Below are 19,081 nucleotides of genomic sequence, written 5' to 3' on the forward strand. Positions count from 1 at the left end.
CTTCATGTCATGTGTCCTCATTAGTTTATTCGAATCGTCAGGTGTTTACTTTAGAACAGAATCGCTTCTTGAACGAATCGTTCTGTGTACCGGTTCAACTGATTCATTAAAAAGAACCGACTCCAAAGGACGGGTTCTGAAGAGTTGGACAACAGTGCTGGACTTTGCAAAGCGACAAGATAGAAATGGCTTTTATCTATCGTTTCTTGCTGTTTGGCGCTTTATCGAGCAGTGGGATCATTGGTGCAATGGTACTGTAAAGTTAAATAGCCTACTTCTGTAACTTAAACTTGGGAATGTGAATCATATTATGTAATCTGGTTATTATGAGGTTATGTGCTGCATAATTACGGGGGTTTTGCAAATGTTTATCATCAGTTTACACAATCGGTCCTCTTATGCAAGATGAGAGGTCTAGTTTCAGTGTATTTAGGTCTTTGGTCTTTAGTCTTTGTGTCTCATTCTTTCACAACGGCACCCGTTTGCTTTTTCCGTTATATAAATATTGTGCAACAACAACTATAATCATCTAATAATCTAATATAATAACAATTTACATCTGTTTCTTAGCATACATTAAACGAAATTAGGTTTAATAAGTAGTGGTAACAGACTGTTTTCTCTTTGAAACGTCTATTGGATAATTTTACATTTTTAGTATAGATTAGGTATGTTTAGTATCATGTATCTAAGTGCAATATTTTAGTATTTTGATATATAAAATACATACTGTTACCTAAAAGATACTTGTGTCCAAAAACATTACATAACCTTGGTAAGTGTCCGAAAAATGGCATTAAAAAATCAACTGTTATAAATGCCATAAAACATACTAAGACAGCTAATTATGGCATAAATAAAAAAATATGACATAAGTCATATAAAATACAAAAAAAAGTAAAAAGTCAAATTGATATGAAGTCACAATTTTGACAAGTCAAAATTAATGACTTACCAATATCAAAATAACAAATCAATTGAGATAAAATGTCAAAGTTGTTGAAATTGTGAGAAAAAAAAGTCGTAATTAAGAAAAAATAATGACATGTCTTTAGTCTTATGACATAATAATTTAAATTTCATCAACCTTTAACCTTTTCAACATTTTTATGCCATAATTATGGCTTTATCTCATAACTTAGAGTTTTTCCCCCTCATATCTATGGCTGTAATTTTTGTCATAATTATGGTTTTATCTCATTATTATGATTCAGTACCTCATAATGTATACTCTTTTCCTCAGAAATATGAAGCATACTGTTTGTTGATGGTAATATATTCATGACTATTTTGTTGCAATTGGTGTGAAAAAGTCAAATTATGATACAAGAAGTCACAATTATAGCACAAGTCAAGTCATAATTAGGACATTAAAAGAAACTTAAAAAATGAAATTATAACAAATAAAACATTGAAATTCTGAGAAAAAAAAAAATCTGAATTGACAACAAGTGAATGACTTGTCTTTAGTCTTATGACAAAATCATCTCAATTATAATTTTTTCCCCAAAATAATGACTTTATCTCATAATTTCGACTGGAATTTTTATGTCATAATTATGGCTTTATGTCATATTTAGTATCTCATAATTTAAACTTTTTTCCCCCTTAGTACATATTCATGACTGTCTAATTGCAATTAGTGTGAGTCGAAACATTGTTTTATTTGTTATTAGCTTATTATTTCATTTCATAATACCTTTATGTTGTCATAATTCAGATTTTTTTTTCTCAGAATTTCAATGTTTTATTTGTCATAATTTCATTTTTACTATGCTACTACATCACAAGTTACCTAAAAGAACATCATGTCCAAAAACATTACATAATTTTGGTAAGTGTCTAAAAATGTCATGAACAAATAGCATAAAACATACTAAGACACAGCTAAAAATGAGAGAAATTCGAAATAATGACATACTAAGTCATATTAAAGACGAAAAGTTGAAATTATGATGTAAAAAGTCAAATTATGATACAAAAAGTCACAATTATGGCACAAAATTATGACATACCAAGTCATAATTGTGATTTAAAAATAAATGAATAAATAAATGTGAGAAAAAAAGTCATAATTATGACAAAATCTGACATAATCATTTCATTTTAATCAAAATGAAAATTTAACCTTTTATGCCATAATAATGGCTTTATAATTTTAACTTTCTCTCATAATTATGACTTAGCATGTCATAGTTTGGAATTTTTATGCCATAATTATGGCTTTATCTTGTACTTAGTATCTCATAATTAATTTTTTTTTCTCATAATTATGACTCTCAGGACTATTCCAAAAATGCCATAAAAAACAGCATAAAACATACTAAGACACAGCTAATTATGACAGAGATTTGAAATTATGACATACCAAGTCATATTAAAGACAAAAAGTTGAAATTATGATGTAAAAAGTCAAATTCTGATACAAAAACTCACAATTATGAAGGTAAAAATTTTAATTATGACAAATAAAACATCTAAATTGCGAGTAAAAAAGTCATAATTATGACAATAAAACAAATGACTTGTCTTTAGGCGTATGACATAATAATCTCAATTTCATAAAAATGATCTCAATGTCAACCTTTTATACCATAATAAAGGCTTTATCTCATAATTACGACTTACAAATTCCAAACTATGACATACTATGTCATAATTATGGCTTTATCGCATACTTACTATCTCATAATTTTAATTGTGAGATGTAAAAAGTCAAATTATGACATGTCCAGTCATAATTGTGACGTTAAAAAATGTAAATTATGACAAATAAAACAATTAAATTTTGAGGAAAAAAACATAATTATTAGCCTTATGACAAAAACATTATATAACCTTGGTAAGTGTCCAAAGATGCCATAAAACATACTAACACATAGCTAAATATGACAGAAATTCAAAATTATGACATACTAAGTCATATTAAAGACAAAAAAAATTAAAGTTGATAGAAAAGTCAAATTATAATACGAAAAGTCACAATTATGACTTACAAAAGTCGAAATCGGGATAAAATGTCTAAATTATGTAAAAAGTCATAATTATGACAAAAAACGAATGACTTGTCTTTAGGCGTATGACATAATCATCTCAATTTCATAAAAATGATCTCAATGTCAACCTTTTATGCCATAATAATGGCTTTATCTCATAATGATGGCTTAGTTTGTCATATTTTGGAATTTTTATGTCATAATTATGGCTTTATCTCATGCAGAGTGTCTAATAATTTAAACTTTTTTCCACAGAATTATGACTTAGTATATATTCATGACTGTTTTAATGCAATTAGTGTGTCAAAACATTGTTTTAGTTGTTATTAGCCTATGATTTCATTTCATAATGTCTTTGTGGCACAAATGCATTCCTGAAGGCAACGCCTAATAAATATCCATGTAAAATATTATGTGTTCGCTATTCTAGTACAGTTTAGTACAGTATATAATGCATACATCAGCGACTTATTTGGTATGTGGACCCAGTGCCAACTCGCACATCAAGCTATCAGTTTTCTCAGTTGTGTAAGATCGTCACCCGGTGACCTTTGACCTCAATACCTCACATGTAGTCAGCAAAAAAATCAGCCTATAAGGGCGAAACAGCCTCTGCGTCAAGTTAATATTTATTTGGAGCCCTATATACGAGGGGTTTTCAGTGTTCTGGAGATTTCTGCACTTTAAGAGGATTTGATCTAATACGCTGCCTGCCATTTCAGTAGTTAGTACTGAAAGGCAGTCATGCGTTTCTTAGGTTCCGCTGTCGTTTTCTCCCTAGTGTTGCAGACTATGGTAAGAAATGCTCTTGAAATGTGAAAAGCTTACCAGTTTTTCATTTGCGGTTGGAATTTAAATAGAGATTTGTATCTAATATTCATTTGAAGGTGTTACTAACATTGTTCATTTTTGTTTACGTGTGTATGTATGCAAATCTATCCTATTTGTTTACACCAGCATGTTTTTATTTTCAGTCTGCGCAGCTAGAGGACTGGCAGTCGGCCAAGTCCATTTATGAATTCACCGCCACGGATATAGATGGCAATGAAGTTTCCCTGGAAAAGTACAGGTGAGAGATGGAAATCAGCATGTCACAAGTACAACTGCTTTTTTATTTCACCTCGAGGTATAAAGCCTGTTTGTTCAAGTACGAAAAACATTACGCTGGACTTGCAGTCTCAAGGAAATAACGAGCCTGTCTGCAGATTTTGGGCTGTCGCAGTCGACATATTTCAGTGGAATCCCATTTCCACAACAACTTTAGCAAATCATAATTAGTAAAAAGTCATAATTATGGCATAAAAAGACAAAATTATGACAAAAAAAATCTAAATGATGACATACTTATATTTATGGCATAAAAAGTTTAATTACAATATTACAATTTAATAATACTTACAATATAATACAATATAAGTCAAAATTATGAGATACTAAGTAAGTCATAATTGACAAAAATTCGAAAAACTGAAATTATTACAAGAAACTTGAGATAAAACAGGAAATATGGCAGTTTTTTGACATAATTATCTTTTTGTCTCATAATTATGAGTTTTTGTCTCATAATTTTGACCATGTATGCCAGAATTGTGACTTTATCACAATTTTGACTTCTCATAATAATGATTTATTATTTCATAATTTTGACTTTTTATCTTATTATGACTTAGTATTTCAGAATTTTGACATATTTCCCAGTTAGGACCCAGTTTTGACTTTTAATTTCCTTGGTATGTCATAGTTCTAAATTTTTGTCAAAATTATGGTTCTCATATGAGTATCTCATAATAATGACTTAGTACTTCATAATTTCAAAATGTTGTCATAATCATGGTTGTATCACAGAACTCTGACCTTTTATCTCATAGTAATGACTTTTAATTTTTTTTTTTTTTTTTTTGTCGTAATTATGCCGTTATCTCAGAATTGTCTTTTTATCTCATAATAATTGTAACATGGACGCTGAGGCGGCGTTTGAATCCAATTGCAGAAGTTTATTGCAAACGACAGCAAACATAAACGTGGAAACAGGCAGAGGGTCGATAACCAGAAAAGCAGTCCAACAGCATACAAAACATAAACGTAATCCAAGCAGCAGAGAGATAAAGCAGGCAGTGGGTCGAATACCGTGAAGTCAGTCCAGAAACCGCAAACAATCCAATAGGGGTAATCCGTAAACTCAAGAGTCCATAAACAAAGCAAGGTAGCAACAGGTAATCCAACAGAGTAAATATAGAAACGCTCGGTAAGGCAGGTGAAACTGGCAATACTTCGCAAGTCAGTGAGCACATGGTGAGTCTTTAAATAGTGACAAACAGGAAGTAACAATAGAAGCAGCAGAGGGAGTGTGCAGGCAGTTCTAGGGTGAGGGCTCCCTCTGCTGGCTTGGCGTTACAGAATCCCCCCCCAGGAGCGACTCCTGGCGCTCAAAACAACAACAGTCCAGGTGGGTGGGGGAACAGAGGCTAAACAGGGGGTGGGGTGGAGGGCCAGGTCCATGTAGAGCAGGTGGGCCTGGATCGTGGAGCAGGGACGGACAGTGAAGCACTGGAGGACCTGGGCCATGGAGCAGTGGCAGACAGTGAAGCACTGGAGGACCTGGACTGGGGAGCTGTGGCAGACAATGTAACCTTGGAGGACCAGGGCCGTGGAGCTGTGGCAGACAGTGGAACCCTGGAGGACCTGGGCCGTGGAGCAATGGCAGACAGTGGAACACTGGAGGGCCTGGGCCGTGGTGCAGTAGCAGACCGGGAAACCTTGCAGGTCCTGGGCCGTGGAGCAATAGCAGACAATGGAACCTTGGAGGACCTGGGCCGTGGAGCAATGGCAGAGTAGGGAAGCCATGGTGGGCAGGCAGAGGCAGGCAAGGAGCCATGGGAGCCATTGCAGGGCCAGGCAGGGCAGGCAGAGCAAGGAGCCATGGCGAGGCAGGCAGAGCAAGGAGCCATGGCGAGGCAGGCAGAGCAAGGAGCCATGGCGAGGCAGGCAGAGCAAGGAGCCATGGCGAGGCAGGCAGAGCAAGGAGCCATGGCGAGGCAGGCAGAGCAAGGAGCCATGGCGAGGCAGGCAGAGCAGGCATAACAGGGAGCCATTGCAGGGTAGGCAGAGCAGGCAGAGCAGACAGGAGCAGAGATATCCACAGTGGGACTAATGACATGCAAAGCAGAGCGGTGTGTACATGAATGCTTTCCTTGGTCTTCTTGATTGCGACATGGCAGACAGAGAGTTCATCCTGGGACGCCGCCCCTATAGGAGGATCTACAGCATGCGCTGACACCTCTGGGGGCATGGGCACAGATGCTTGGGCAGGTGAGGCAGGGAAGTCATAAATGGCCTTCATGGCCGTGACAGGACGGGCAGAGAGTCCTTGGGAAAACGCCGCCCCTTTAGGAGGTTCTGCAGCCGGAGCTGCTGCTTCTGGGGGCATTGGCGCAGACTCTTTGACAGAAGAGGCCTCTGGTGTAGACTCGTGGACAGGCGAGGCCTCTGGAGCAGACTCGTGGACAGGCGAGGCCTCTGGAGCAGAGTATGCAGCCCACACACTGAAGATGGCTACGGCCATTACAGGCAACACAGTAGATAATGGGGTGTCTGTTGACCTTGAGGGTGCTGATGTTATGGGCTTGTGGCTTGTGAATGTGGGCTCTGCGTGGCTTGGGTCGGTAGATACGTGAAGTGGATTGAGAAGGTTAGAAGGGACCTGGTGAGGTTTTGGTAGGACAACAGCTTTTTGCCTTGACTCAGGGAGGCCTGCCGTGGCCGGACTTGACTCAGGGAGGCCTGCCGTGGCCGGACTTGACTCAGGGAGGCCTGCCGTGGCCGGACTTGACTCAGGGAGGCCTGCCGTGGCCGGACTTGACTCAGGGAGGCCTGCCGTGGCCGGACTTGACTCAGGGAGGCCTGCCGTGGCCGGACTTGACTCAGGGAGGCCTGCCGTGGCCGGACTTGACTTGAGTCGGGAAGAACGGCGGTGACTTGACCTGGCTTGTGCAGTCCAGCTGTGACTTGACTTGGCTTGTGAAGGTCAACTGTGACTTGGCTCATGAAGAACAACTGTGGCGTGGCTTAGCTCAGGGAAGACAGTAGCAATTTGACTTGGCTTGTGAAGATCTGCTGTAACGTGACTTGACTCAGGAACAACATGGTTTGACTCAGGAACAGCTGTGACTTGGCTTGACTCGTGGGGCACAGCTGCGACTTGGCTTGACTCGTGGGGAACAGCTGTGACTTGGCTTGACTCGTGGGGAACAGCTGTGACTTGGCATGGCTCATAGAGAACAGCTGTATCTTGGCTTGACTCATGGGGAACAACAGCTGTATCTTGGCTTGGCTCGTGGAACACAGCTGTGACTTGGCTTGATTCATGGGGAACAACTGTGTCCTTGCTTGACTCATGGAGAACAACAGCTGTATCTTGGCTTGGCTCGTGGAACACAGCTGTGACTTGGCTTGGTTCATGGGGAATAGCTGTGGCCTTGCTTGACTCATGGAGAACAGCTGTAACTTGGCTTGATTCATGGAGAACAACAGCTGTGTCTTGACTTGACTCGTGGAGAATAACAGCTGTATCTTGGCTTGACTCGTGGAGAATAACAGCTGTATATTGGCTTGACTCTGTTGCTTGACTTGACTCTGTTGCTTGACCGGGCTCTGTAGCTTGACCGGGCTCTGAAGCTGGACTTGACCCTGGAACTGGACTTGACTTGGAAGCCTTGGACTTTGGAGCAGCTGCTGTAGCTTGACTTGACACAGGAGACACAGCTGCAACTTGACCTGACTCTGAAGATGTATCTGCAGCTTGACTTGGCTCTGCAGCTTGACGTGGCTCTGCAGCTTGACGTGGCTCTGCAGCTTGACGTGGCTCTGCAGCTTGACGTGGCACAGGAACAGTAGCTGTAATCTTGCTTGGCTCGGGGGTGGCAGCTGTGACTTTACTTGACTCAGGAAACGCAGCTGCGACTTGACACAGCTGCAACTTGAATGGAATCAGGGGTAGCTGCCATTTTAGCTGCCCATACGGCCATGAGGGGTGAGTCCAGTATGTGTGCCATCATGTGGTGTGGTTCTGGGATGGCGGCCATCTTGTGAACTGGCTTGGGGAAGGCGGCCATCTTGTGGACTGGCTCTGGAATGGTAGCCATCTTGTGAACAGGTTTGGGGATGGCGGCCATCTTGTGGACTGGCTCTGGTATGGCGGCCATCTTGTGGACTGTCTTAGGGACGGCGGCCATCTTGTGGGCTGGTTGTGGGAGGGCGGCCATGACAGGTGCAGGCCCTGGAGCGGCAAACGTGGCGTGAGCAGGCCCTGGAGCGGAAGGCATGGCGTGAGCAGGCCCTGGAGCGGCAGGCATGGCGTGAGCAGGCTTTGGCTTGGTGGATGTGGCTTGAGCCGGCTTTGGCTTGGCAGGCATGACGTGAACAGACCTTGGCTTAGTGGACGTGACTTGAGCTGGCTTTGGCTTGGCAGGCTTGGTTTGAGGAGCCTCTGGCGTGACGGTGACGACAAACCGGACATGAAGGTTGGGATGTGACGGGTCTCTGGTTTGCTTGAGGTGAAGGGAGCTGGTTGTGGTGGGATAGCAAGATTTTAGTATAGATAAATATCTTCGAGAGCTGGTTATGTAGTCCTAATGCGTTTCAGTCACTATTTCATATTTACCCCGTTGTCTGACAAAGGAAACGTAAAATATATCAATATATCTATGAAATATATAAACGAACTGCTACTTTCCATTGAAAAAGTTGGCAACACTATAGCTGGTTGTGGTGGGATGACTGCGGGATTGCGGGGTCCCTCGTCCGCAATCCCGACAGTAAAAGGTGAGCCACTTAAACGCAAAGCTAAGTCTATGTATTTTTCAAGAGTCCAGTGTGGGGTATTGCGTGGCATGAGACGTGAAATGTCCTTACTTAAACCAAACCGGAAAAGATCTTTGAGAGATGTATCGTTAAAGTTCACCTGATAACACAGATCACAGAAGTCGGTTACATAATCCTCTATTGGATGGTTTCCTTGTCGGAGACTGATGAGACGATCTGCTGGGTCCATGGTTGGTTGTGTATTTGTAACTTCCGCTGGATTCTTGGGTGGCGAAGTATTCTGTAACATGGACATTGAGGCGGCGTTTGAATCCAATTGCAGAAGTTTATTGCAAACGACAGCAAACATAAACGTGGAAACAGGCAGAGGGTCGATAACCAGAAAAGCAGTCCAACAGCATACAAAACATAAACGTAATCCAAGCAGCAGAGAGATAAAGCAGGCAGTGGGTTGAATACCGTGAAGTCAGTCCAGAAACAGCAAACAATCCAATAGGGGTAATCCGTAAACTCAAGAGTCCATAAACAAAGCAAGGTAGCAACAGGTAATCCAACAGAGTAAATATAGAAACGCCCGGTAAGGCAGGTGAAACTGGCAATACTTCGCAAGTCAGTGAGCACATGGTGAGTCTTTAAATAGTGACAAACAGGAAGTAACAATAGAAGCAGCAGAGGGAGTGTGCAGGCAGTTCTAGGGTGAGGGCTCCCTCTGCTGGCTTGGCGTTACAATAATGACTTAGTATTTCATATTTAAATTTTTTTGTAATAATCGTGGCTTTATCCAAGTATTTTTTTAGTAACGCCTTAGTATTTAATAATGTCAAAGTTTTGTAAAAAATTATGGCTTTATCTCAGAATTTTGACTTTTATCTCATAATAATAACTTAGTATTTCATAATTTAATTTTTTTTCCTCAATTAGGACTCAGTAGCTTTTTCTTTGTATGTCATAGTTTCAAATTTTTGTCATAATTTTGACTTTTTATCTCATAATAATGACTTTGTATTTCATAATTTTAAATATTTATTGTATTTATGGTTATTTCTCAGAATATTTAGTTTTTTTAATCGCATAATTATTAGTAAGTCATAATGTTGACTTGTAATCCCAGAACTGCGATTTATAAAAATTATGATTTACCATTGCATGTTTTTTTTTTATGTAGCAGAAATAGGCTTCCATAGATTTCACAGAAGATCGTGTAATGCATAATGGGCAAAGACTGTGATTCCATCCAAACAGAGGATATCAAACATTTTTATGTTTCATTTTTTAAGAACATTTTTATTCATCATGTGTCTTCTAGCAATGAGGTGGTGTGTTACAGCATTCTTTTGTCTGTATGATTGACACATCATTGCTTTAGCATCAATCAATTTGTAACTCTAACAAAATCTAATTTTTTTGTATATTTCAGGGGGAAAGTTGTCATCATCACTAATGTTGCCTCGAAGTGAGGCAAAACCCCAGTAAACTACGCTCAGTTTGCAGAAATGCACGCCAGCTACACTGAGAAAGGTTTACGCATCCTGGCCTTCCCATCCAACCAGTTTGGAAATCAGGTACAGAAAGCAAAACCATTTTTAATCCTCTCAAAACCAGTATTATGATCTAATAATACGTTTTTATTCAGGAACCAGGAACAAATCCCCAAATCAAGGAATTCGCCAAGTCCTACAACGCAGAATTTGATATGTTCAGTAAGATTGACGTGAACGGCGACTCCGCGCACCCTCTGTGGAAGTGGCTGAAGGCGCAACCAAACGGGAAAGGATTCTTTGGAAAGTGAGTTGCCAGATCATTTACAGTTTTTCTCAGTCACTTTGGTGCATTTCTCAGATCAGAAATGAAATTCTCAAAACTACTTGTTCAACCTCCACATCATCTAGTCACTTGTGCACATCATAATAGCAGTTTCTCATTTACTTGAACAAGTTGCGATAGCTTTGGTACATTCACGCAATGGTTTTTGTACATTTGTCTGCGTTTTCCTACATTATCAGTTGTTAGTGTGATGTTGCTCAAAATGTATTATATAGTTCTCTGTGCAATAGTCTTACCCCTCAAAATATCTAGTCATTAGTTCATCGTATAAGTCATTAAATGCAAAATGGTTGATATAGTTGTCATAAACTGTCAAGTATATTTTCTACACATTCCTGTTAGTCTATTTATAAATTTGCCATGCATTGTGCAGGTGAATCTTGACTTTCACTAATAAGGGAATGTAGATTAAACAATAACAAACCAGTTCTCTGAAATTCCTAGAGTCCATAGAGTGCTGCATGCAAAAGCGAAGTTCTGCCTAAGGGGTGATTCCTGTGTTTGCCTTTCTAGTTTTGTATTTTCGCTTTTGTGCATCTGTCATGTACAAACATCTGACAGACATCTGTAAGATGTCACTTTTACATACACTCTAAATCATAAACATCTTACAGTAAAGACATCTAATAAAAGTCTATTTGACACCTGGTAGGAAACGTGCAGATGAGCGAACACTCTAAAAAATAAATCTTGCAGATGTAAATGTAGACGTGAAATAGACGTCTTAGTGATGTAGGTGCACTATCAGGGATATTTCTTTTTCTTGTCTATCACAGTGGCTCTGTAATGTGTTTTTTCTTTTCTTTTTTCTTTTTTTTTTGTCCTATCCAGTCTCTTTCAATCAATATCTCACATACAGTAATGTGTACATTTGTACTTTTGAAATGGATATATGACACACATAAGAATTGCAGCCTTCTGCATTCCAATACAGTAACTGTCATGCAAACTATTGCTATAGTTTACATCAGGTAATGCTAATAGAGTACACTGTTTGATTGACAACATGACTAAGCATTTTGACTATCTTGTTTGTGAAAAATGACACAGGGCTTTTCATTCTGATGGCACTGATATGTTCATTGACATGCATACTTACTTTTGATAGATGAACTAAAGATTTTGAGTAAGTTACAGACTTTTGCAGGTAATCCATTGGTGTTGTGCTGTTTGTACAAATTGTTTTGAGAAATGCACATACTTCTTTGCAAATGTTAAGGATGATTTGAGAAATGCACCAAAGCGACTGAGAAAAACTGTAACTTAATTGACGTGCACTGTAAAAAGTTTTAACTTAAAAACTTAAGTTCAGCAGCTGCCTTAAAATTTTAAGTTAAATCAACTTAAAACTACAAGTCATTTAAACTCACTACAATTAAGTGAGTTAAAATGACTTGCACTTTTAAGTTGATTTAACTTATGAGTTGAAATGACTTGTACTTTTAAGTTGATTCAACTTATGAGTCGAAATGACTTGTACTTTTAAGTTGATTCAACTCATGAGTCGAAATGACTTGTGCTTTTAAGTTGATTTAACTTGAGTTGAAGTGACTTGCACTTTTAAGTTGATTTAACTCTTGAGTCGAAAGGACTTGTGAAAGGACTTGTGCTTTTAAGTTGATTTAACTTGAGTTGAAAGGACTTGTATTTTTAAGTTGATTTTTTAAGTTGATTTAACTTATGAGTTGAAAGGACTTGTACTTTTAAGTTGATTTAACTTGAGTCGAAATGACTTGTACTTTTAAGTTGATTCAACTTATGAGTTGAAATGACTTGTACTTTTAAGTTGATTTAACTTGAGTTGAAATGACTTGCACTTTTAAGTTGATTTAACTCTTGAGTCGAAAGGACTTGTGCTTTTAAGTTGATTTAACTTGAGTTGGAAGGACTTGTATTTTTAAGTTGATTTAACTTATGAGTTGAAAGGACTTGTACTTTTAAGCTGATTTAACTTGAGTCGAAATGACTTGTACTTTTAAGTTGATTCAACTTATGAGTTGAAATGACTTGTACTTTTAAGTTGATTTAACTTGAGTTGAAATGACTTGTACTTTTAAGTTGATTCAACTTATGAGTTGAAATGACTTGTACTTTTAAGTTGATTTAACTCTTGAGTCGAAAGGACTTGTGCTTTTAAGTTGATTCAACTTATGAGTCGAAATGACTTGTGCTTTTAAGTTGATTCAATTTATGAGTCGAAATGACTTGTACTTTTAAGTTGATTTAACTTGAGTCGAAATGACTTGTACTTTTAAGTTGATTCAACTTATGAATTGAAATGACTTGTACTTTTAAGTTGATTCAACTTATGAGTTGTAATGACTTGTACTTTTAAGTTGATTTAACTTGAGTTGAAATGACTTGTACTTTTAAGTTGATTTAACTCTTGAGTCGAAATGACTTGTACTTTTAAGTTGATTTAACTTAACATTTTAAGGCAGCTGCTTAACTTAAGTTTTTAAGTTAAACCTGATAAAAAACTTTTCAGAATGTGGAAATTCTGTGGAAATAAATGCTTATTTGATATCAGCTACATAGATTCAAGGCATAGTCTTCCCAAAAATGAAACTTCTGTTACTCATTTTTCTGTGGAACGTGCAATAAGATATTCTGAATAATGTTGGTTGGCAAACAGTTTCAGTTCCTATACACCTCCATTGTTTCACTGTGCATATAATGAAAGTGAATGGGAACAGAAACGGTTTGGTTACTAACATTGTTCAGAATAATCTTCCACCATGTTTAACAGAAGAAGGAGTCATGCCAGTTAAAAAAAAACAGCTGATAAAAACATTACAATAATACATAAGTAATTCACACGACTTTTTTTTTCCATTATAGTGGCATCAAATGGAATTTCACTAAGGTTTGTGCATTTTCCTTTTAAATTATGCTAATTAAAAGCATGTTATGAATGAAATCTTCATTAATAATTCTTAAAATGATTAAAATAGTTTTATTTGCTGTCAATTTTTGTTTTCCTGTTCAGTTCCTCATTGACCGTGAAGGCCAGGTTGTGAAGAGATACTCCCCATTACAGGATCCAAGTGTAAGTTGTTAATTTTTTTATGGTTTGAGATGTAAACTTGGCTGTGTACAGTATTAAATTATCACAGTGATGTTGTCACACAATTTTTTTTCTAAAATTTCTCTTTTAGGTGGTGGAGAAGGATCTGCCCAAATATCTCTAAGGAGCATCAGTAGCTGACTGTCAAATTACCTCACGCTTCCCTGCCGCCCTTCTTCGCTCTCCCCGACTGACTCCTGGGTATCAGTGATGTTGTCTCATGGACTAATGATGGTTTGTTTCAAAACCCTTACTGAGGAAAGAACGGACCTGATGCATTGGCGTGCAACCCCTCCTGAGAGCATCAGAAGTGCCCAGCATCAGTCTGGAGAGAGACCCCCGCTCCCTCAACTGACCCTATGCTTTGAAATAAAAATATATGCACATTTATTTAGAACTAAACTAATGCTGTCATAGTGTAAAATTTCTTAATAAACAAAAAGATTAATTCTAACATTTCTTGGTGTTTTGTTGATACTATTATAGTTTATATTTATTTACTTTTTATTGTTTTTAATTAGTTTTTATTTTTGTATTTCCCAGTTTCATTCAGTTACATGTTTCAGTAATTTTTTTTTTTTTTGTTGTTGTTGTTTGTTTGTTTGTTGTTGTTTTTTTGGCATTTGAGTTTGGTTTTTTTGTTTTATTTCAAAAAAATTTTTTCATATATTTGATATTGATTTTTTTATTATTATTCAGTTTTAGTTATTTGAATACATAAAGTTAAACTTAACCAAAAATATAAATGTTGCTTTGGCAGTTAGCTGGAATAAAATAAGGTTTATTTTATTTTATTTTATTTTATTTTTATTTTACTTCTATTTTATTTCAGTGTTAGTTATTTGAATACATTAAGTTACATTAAATTAAAAATATAAATGTTGCTTTTGCAGTTAGTTGGAATAAAATACGTCTTTGTTTTTTATTTCAGTTAATGTTTATTTTTATTTTTCAAGTATTTTTTTTTTAAGGTTTTAATTTTAGTTAATTATAATAACCGGCTTGAAATATTTAATGATTGCCTATAAAAACTGTAAAATCAACATTGAGATATCAATATAACAATTCTCATAATAGTATTTTTATTATAAACACTATTTTGAGTTTTTATTTTTGTATTTTTCAGTTTTATTCAGATGCAGGTAAGTTTTTGGCATTTTAGTAAGTTGTTTTTTTGTTCATTATGTGACTTTTTTTCTGTAATTTTTATTTCAGTTTTAGTTATTCGAGTACATAAAGTTAATGCTTATTTTTATTTTTTAAGTTTTTTTTATGGTTTTAGTATTAGGTAACTGTTATAACTCTTCAGTGAGCTTGAAATATTTTATTTAATGATTGCCTAGAAAAATTGTAAATTAAACACTGAGATAATAATATATATAAAAAATTGATTACTTTTTGTGGTGTTTTTGTTTATTATTTATTACTTTTTCTTTCATTTTTATTTCAGTTTTAGGTATTTGAGTACATGAAGTTAAATTGAATGAAAAATACAAATGTTGCTTTTGCAGTTAGCTAGAATAAAATAAGTTTTATTTATTTATTTTATTTATTTTTTATTTTTATTATTATGGATTAATTTTACCCTGCAATGAGCCTAAAATATTTTATATAATGATTGCCTAGAAAAGTTGTAAAATCAACATTGAGATAATAATATAAAAAAAATTCATAATATTTTTATTATAAACACTATTTATTTTTCACTGTTTTAATTAGTTTATATTTGTGTTTTCCATTTTCATTCGGTTAAAATTTTAGTAATTTTTAGCTTTTTTTTTTTTTTTTGCATTTTAGTCAGTTTAGATTTAATTACTTTTTGTTTCATTTTTATTTCAGTTTTAGTTATTTGAGCATGAAAAGTAAAACTTAATTAAAAATATAAATGTCACTTTGGCAGTTACCTGGAATATTTTTTTAAAAAACTTCAGGTAATGTTTATTTTTATTTCTAGTATTTATGGTTTTAAATAATTATGGTTTTAATTTTAGTGAACTGTAACAACCTTGCAGCAAGCTTGAAATATTTTATATAATGATAATAATATAATTCTCATAATAGTATTTTTATTATAAACATTCTTTTTATTTTTTTACTATTTTGAATTTGTTTTTATTTTTGTATTTTCTAGATCCATTCAGCTGAAGTTTTAGTAATTTTATGTAATTTTGTGTTTTTATTTGTTTGTTTTTTTAATATATTACTTTTTTCTTCTATTTTTATTTCAGTGTTAATTTTCATAAAGTTAAACTGAATAAAAAAATAGCTGGAATAAATTTTTAATTTTAATTTTTCATTTCAGCTAATGTTTATTTTTATTTCAAGTATTTATTTTTGGTTTTAGTTTTAATGAACTATAATATCCCTGCAGAGAGCTTAAAATATATAATAGAAAAACCATAAAATCAACATTGAGATAATAATATAAACAATTCTCAGAATAATATTTTATTATAAACACTCTACATACACACACAACAAATAATATTTGTTACTTACATTATTATATACTCTCACTGCTTCATTTAATACAAAAAAATAATTCACTGAAGATTCATTAAACATTATTGCTACATCAATTACATTATTTTTCATCATCATATTCTGTAGGAACAACCTAATAGTGAAAACAACACTGTTGGGATTATTATATTATATTATATTTATTATATTATATTATATTATATTATATTAATGTTATTTACTATATTTTAATAAAACCGTTTCTACTTGTATTAATAAAGAATCACCAACAGAGAGCAGCAGCAGCCTCATTCAAACCCTCAACAGCTTCTGTGAAAGCGTTTGGAAGTGCGATTCATCTTGACGAATCGATTCATTCGCTTCGGTTCAATGAACCATTCAAACGGTCAATTGTTTTGATAGTCATCGTGTTCGTTTTTTTAAAGACGGTAAAAACTCGCTATTCATCACTATGATTTCACTACATTGGATTCCGTGTCAAAATTGTGTTTTTGTTTTGTTCAAAGCAAAAATACAACTTTCCCCCAAATGTGTTACAGTTATAAATCCGTTATGCAAGTACCATAAGACGCTTTCAGAAAATCTGTCGTAAATTATTTCTTAATTTCTGCTACCACGTTAGCGCTTCTCCTGACAAACAAACAGCAAACCGGCTCAAAATGATTTGCGAGTCCGAATCAGTTCAACTGAATCAGTTCAAACGAACGACTGAATCAGTTCAAACGAATCGAACATCCCTATCCTGTGCCTGACAGCTCAGAGGAGAGGAGGAGGACCACGACGCACAGGGACAGTCCTCAATCTCCCACCTTATTTTTGTCAGCTACCCACATCCATACAAACTGAGAAGAAAAGCAGTGTATGTTTTGAAATATTGGCCGTCATCGGTTGACAGCGCTCTCGCTCGGAGGATTCATCCCGGGGTACTGAATGGAAGCGGCGGCTGAAGGGGCGGCCAGCCTGTCTGAGGCCGGGGATGGGAGTCCGTTATCCGGGGCAGCAGCATCCGAGGACGCGGGGACGGCGGACGGCATGGACTCGGGTAACTAACAACTTGGGGGTTGATTCGAAACACGGGTTAAGAAATAACGTTACCTCGGTTCACGCAGTCTCATACTGATTCAGAGGTGGTTGGGATTCACATGGATAGAGCTAGCAAAACTAGCATTGGTGTATGGACACGAGACACTGATGCTTGTGATTTATCAAACGAGCATTGGATTATTAGGGTTCACATGCTGCCACAGAGCATGTGCTTTTATAAATATGTAGTTTTATGGGCATATTGTCAGGTGGATGGTGTGACAACCAGGTTAAAACCAGATTGAGCTAGCTAGCCTTCAGCATAGCAGGGACACTGGGCAGATGACAGATGGGATGGTGGGGGTTTCAGGTGAGAAACGGGGTAACATGTTTAGCATAAGCAAAATTGAAAGCATAAAGGATGACATATTAAAATGTTTTAATCAGATCAGTCAAATAGGAATTTCAAGTGCATGTATGATTTAAGATAGTCAAACACAAGCCATATTGTCTTTCTAAATTTATTTGTACAAGTGTTCAATTGCTTGTCTTTGAAAAAAAAAATATTATAACTGTAATATGATTTTTAGAAATAAGCACTGTGGTAATACAATGATGGTAATACTATGATAAGTTGATGTTTTGCAGTTTTTTTTCTTCTGTTTTGTACATTTATTAATTATAATAATCTGTTATTAAACCAAAATGTCATTTGAATCATTTATAATTATTAATTATTATAATAATATATATTTCTATTGTATTTTATATTATATTTTAATTTTATTTACTGTTCATTTTTATCATGACAAACAATATTAAATTTACATCAGTTCCTTTTTGTGTAAGCCTTTATATTATAATTTTTTTTTGAATGTATTAATTATGCACCTTGTAATTCATTGTATTATCTCATGAATAATTGTAACCTCAGTTATAACATATTATAATACTTATATATTTATTATAATTAGTGCAATCGATTAATCACGATTAATCGCATCCAAAATAAGTTTTTGTTTACATAATGTAGCCTATGTGTGTGTACTGTAGGGGCTGGGCGATACGACGATATTATCATATATCGACGATGTCTCGTAAGAATCACGATGTCGATCTTTATAGTCAGTACCATACGATAATCGACAATATCGGAAAATGACAAATGATAGGCTAGTAGTTACCATACACTTACTTTTTTGTGCTTTTAATGCATGCATACACCGTAAAGCGCAACATTGAAGTTATTACGGATAAGACACGGGCTCTATCTATTTTCATTGTGAGAAGCGCCTTAACAAACAACAAATGTAGTACCCTTTGACTACAAGTTTAAAATATCTTTAGAAATATTACACATTTATATATAACAGAACAGAAATAAGAGACATACTATAATTAAGCGAAAGAAACAAAGAAAAGCTAATCAAATGTTTAACGGCAAAAAGAAAATCACTTAACTGCGGAGTGTGGACCGCATGGCACAAAAAAAAAAAAAAGAAGTTTATTCAGGACACAAAGAGAACCACGTTATACGCACACAATAGGCTAAAGCTTGTGAATGTGTCGGAGGGAAATAAGGACATACTTGAATGAATTATTAATAAACTAGTGTTTTCTGAGCCAGTATTGCAAAGATGACGATCCTGACTCGCCATCTGCTCATTGGACGCGCCTTTAGAGAGAAACGCATCTCTACGGGTTTTATAATGAAGGAGTTTTTGTTTTCGATTTGATTTTTTTTTTTAGTTTTAAAGTAGTAAAGTAATGATTTAAAGCTTTCTATAGATATATCTGTCTGTAAGGCAGGTATTCGTTGAGTTTTGTTTCATTTTTGTGCAGCGCTCCTGTTCAACACCGAGACATC

The 19,081-nt window shown here is 35.8% G+C and overlaps 2 protein-coding genes across 4 annotated transcripts in view; both read left to right on the forward strand.

Moving 5' to 3' along the window:
* Positions 1-104: 104 nt before the first annotated feature.
* Positions 105-14,161, forward strand: gpx4a (glutathione peroxidase 4a). 2 transcript variants are annotated; one of them, XM_051095413.1, is made up of 7 exons: positions 105-251; positions 3,971-4,065; positions 10,234-10,378; positions 10,450-10,601; positions 13,482-13,506; positions 13,630-13,689; positions 13,799-14,161. In XM_051095413.1, exons 1-7 carry the CDS (start codon positions 186-188, stop codon positions 13,829-13,831), a joined length of 576 nt encoding a protein of 191 aa, XP_050951370.1. In that variant the 5' UTR covers positions 105-185; the 3' UTR covers positions 13,832-14,161. The 2 variants fall into 2 exon arrangements, with proteins under 2 accessions (XP_050951370.1, XP_050951371.1); XM_051095414.1 differs by lacking the exon at positions 105-251 and adding an exon at positions 3,623-3,791.
* Positions 14,162-16,932: 2,771 nt separating this feature from the next.
* pip5k1ca (phosphatidylinositol-4-phosphate 5-kinase, type I, gamma a) overlaps positions 16,933-19,081 on the forward strand; it is a 41,623-nt gene continuing 39,474 nt past the window's right edge. For both annotated transcript variants that reach the window (XM_051095369.1, XM_051095370.1), the window contains exon 1: positions 16,933-17,233. In XM_051095369.1, coding sequence (XP_050951326.1) covers positions 17,122-17,233 — 112 coding nt within the window. In that variant the 5' untranslated portion in view covers positions 16,933-17,121. The remainder of the gene's footprint in view (positions 17,234-19,081) is intronic.

The sequence above is a fragment of the Labeo rohita genome, chromosome 22 (genome assembly GCF_022985175.1).
Source record: "Labeo rohita strain BAU-BD-2019 chromosome 22, IGBB_LRoh.1.0, whole genome shotgun sequence".
In the NCBI taxonomy this organism is placed as follows: domain Eukaryota; kingdom Metazoa; phylum Chordata; class Actinopteri; order Cypriniformes; family Cyprinidae; genus Labeo; species Labeo rohita.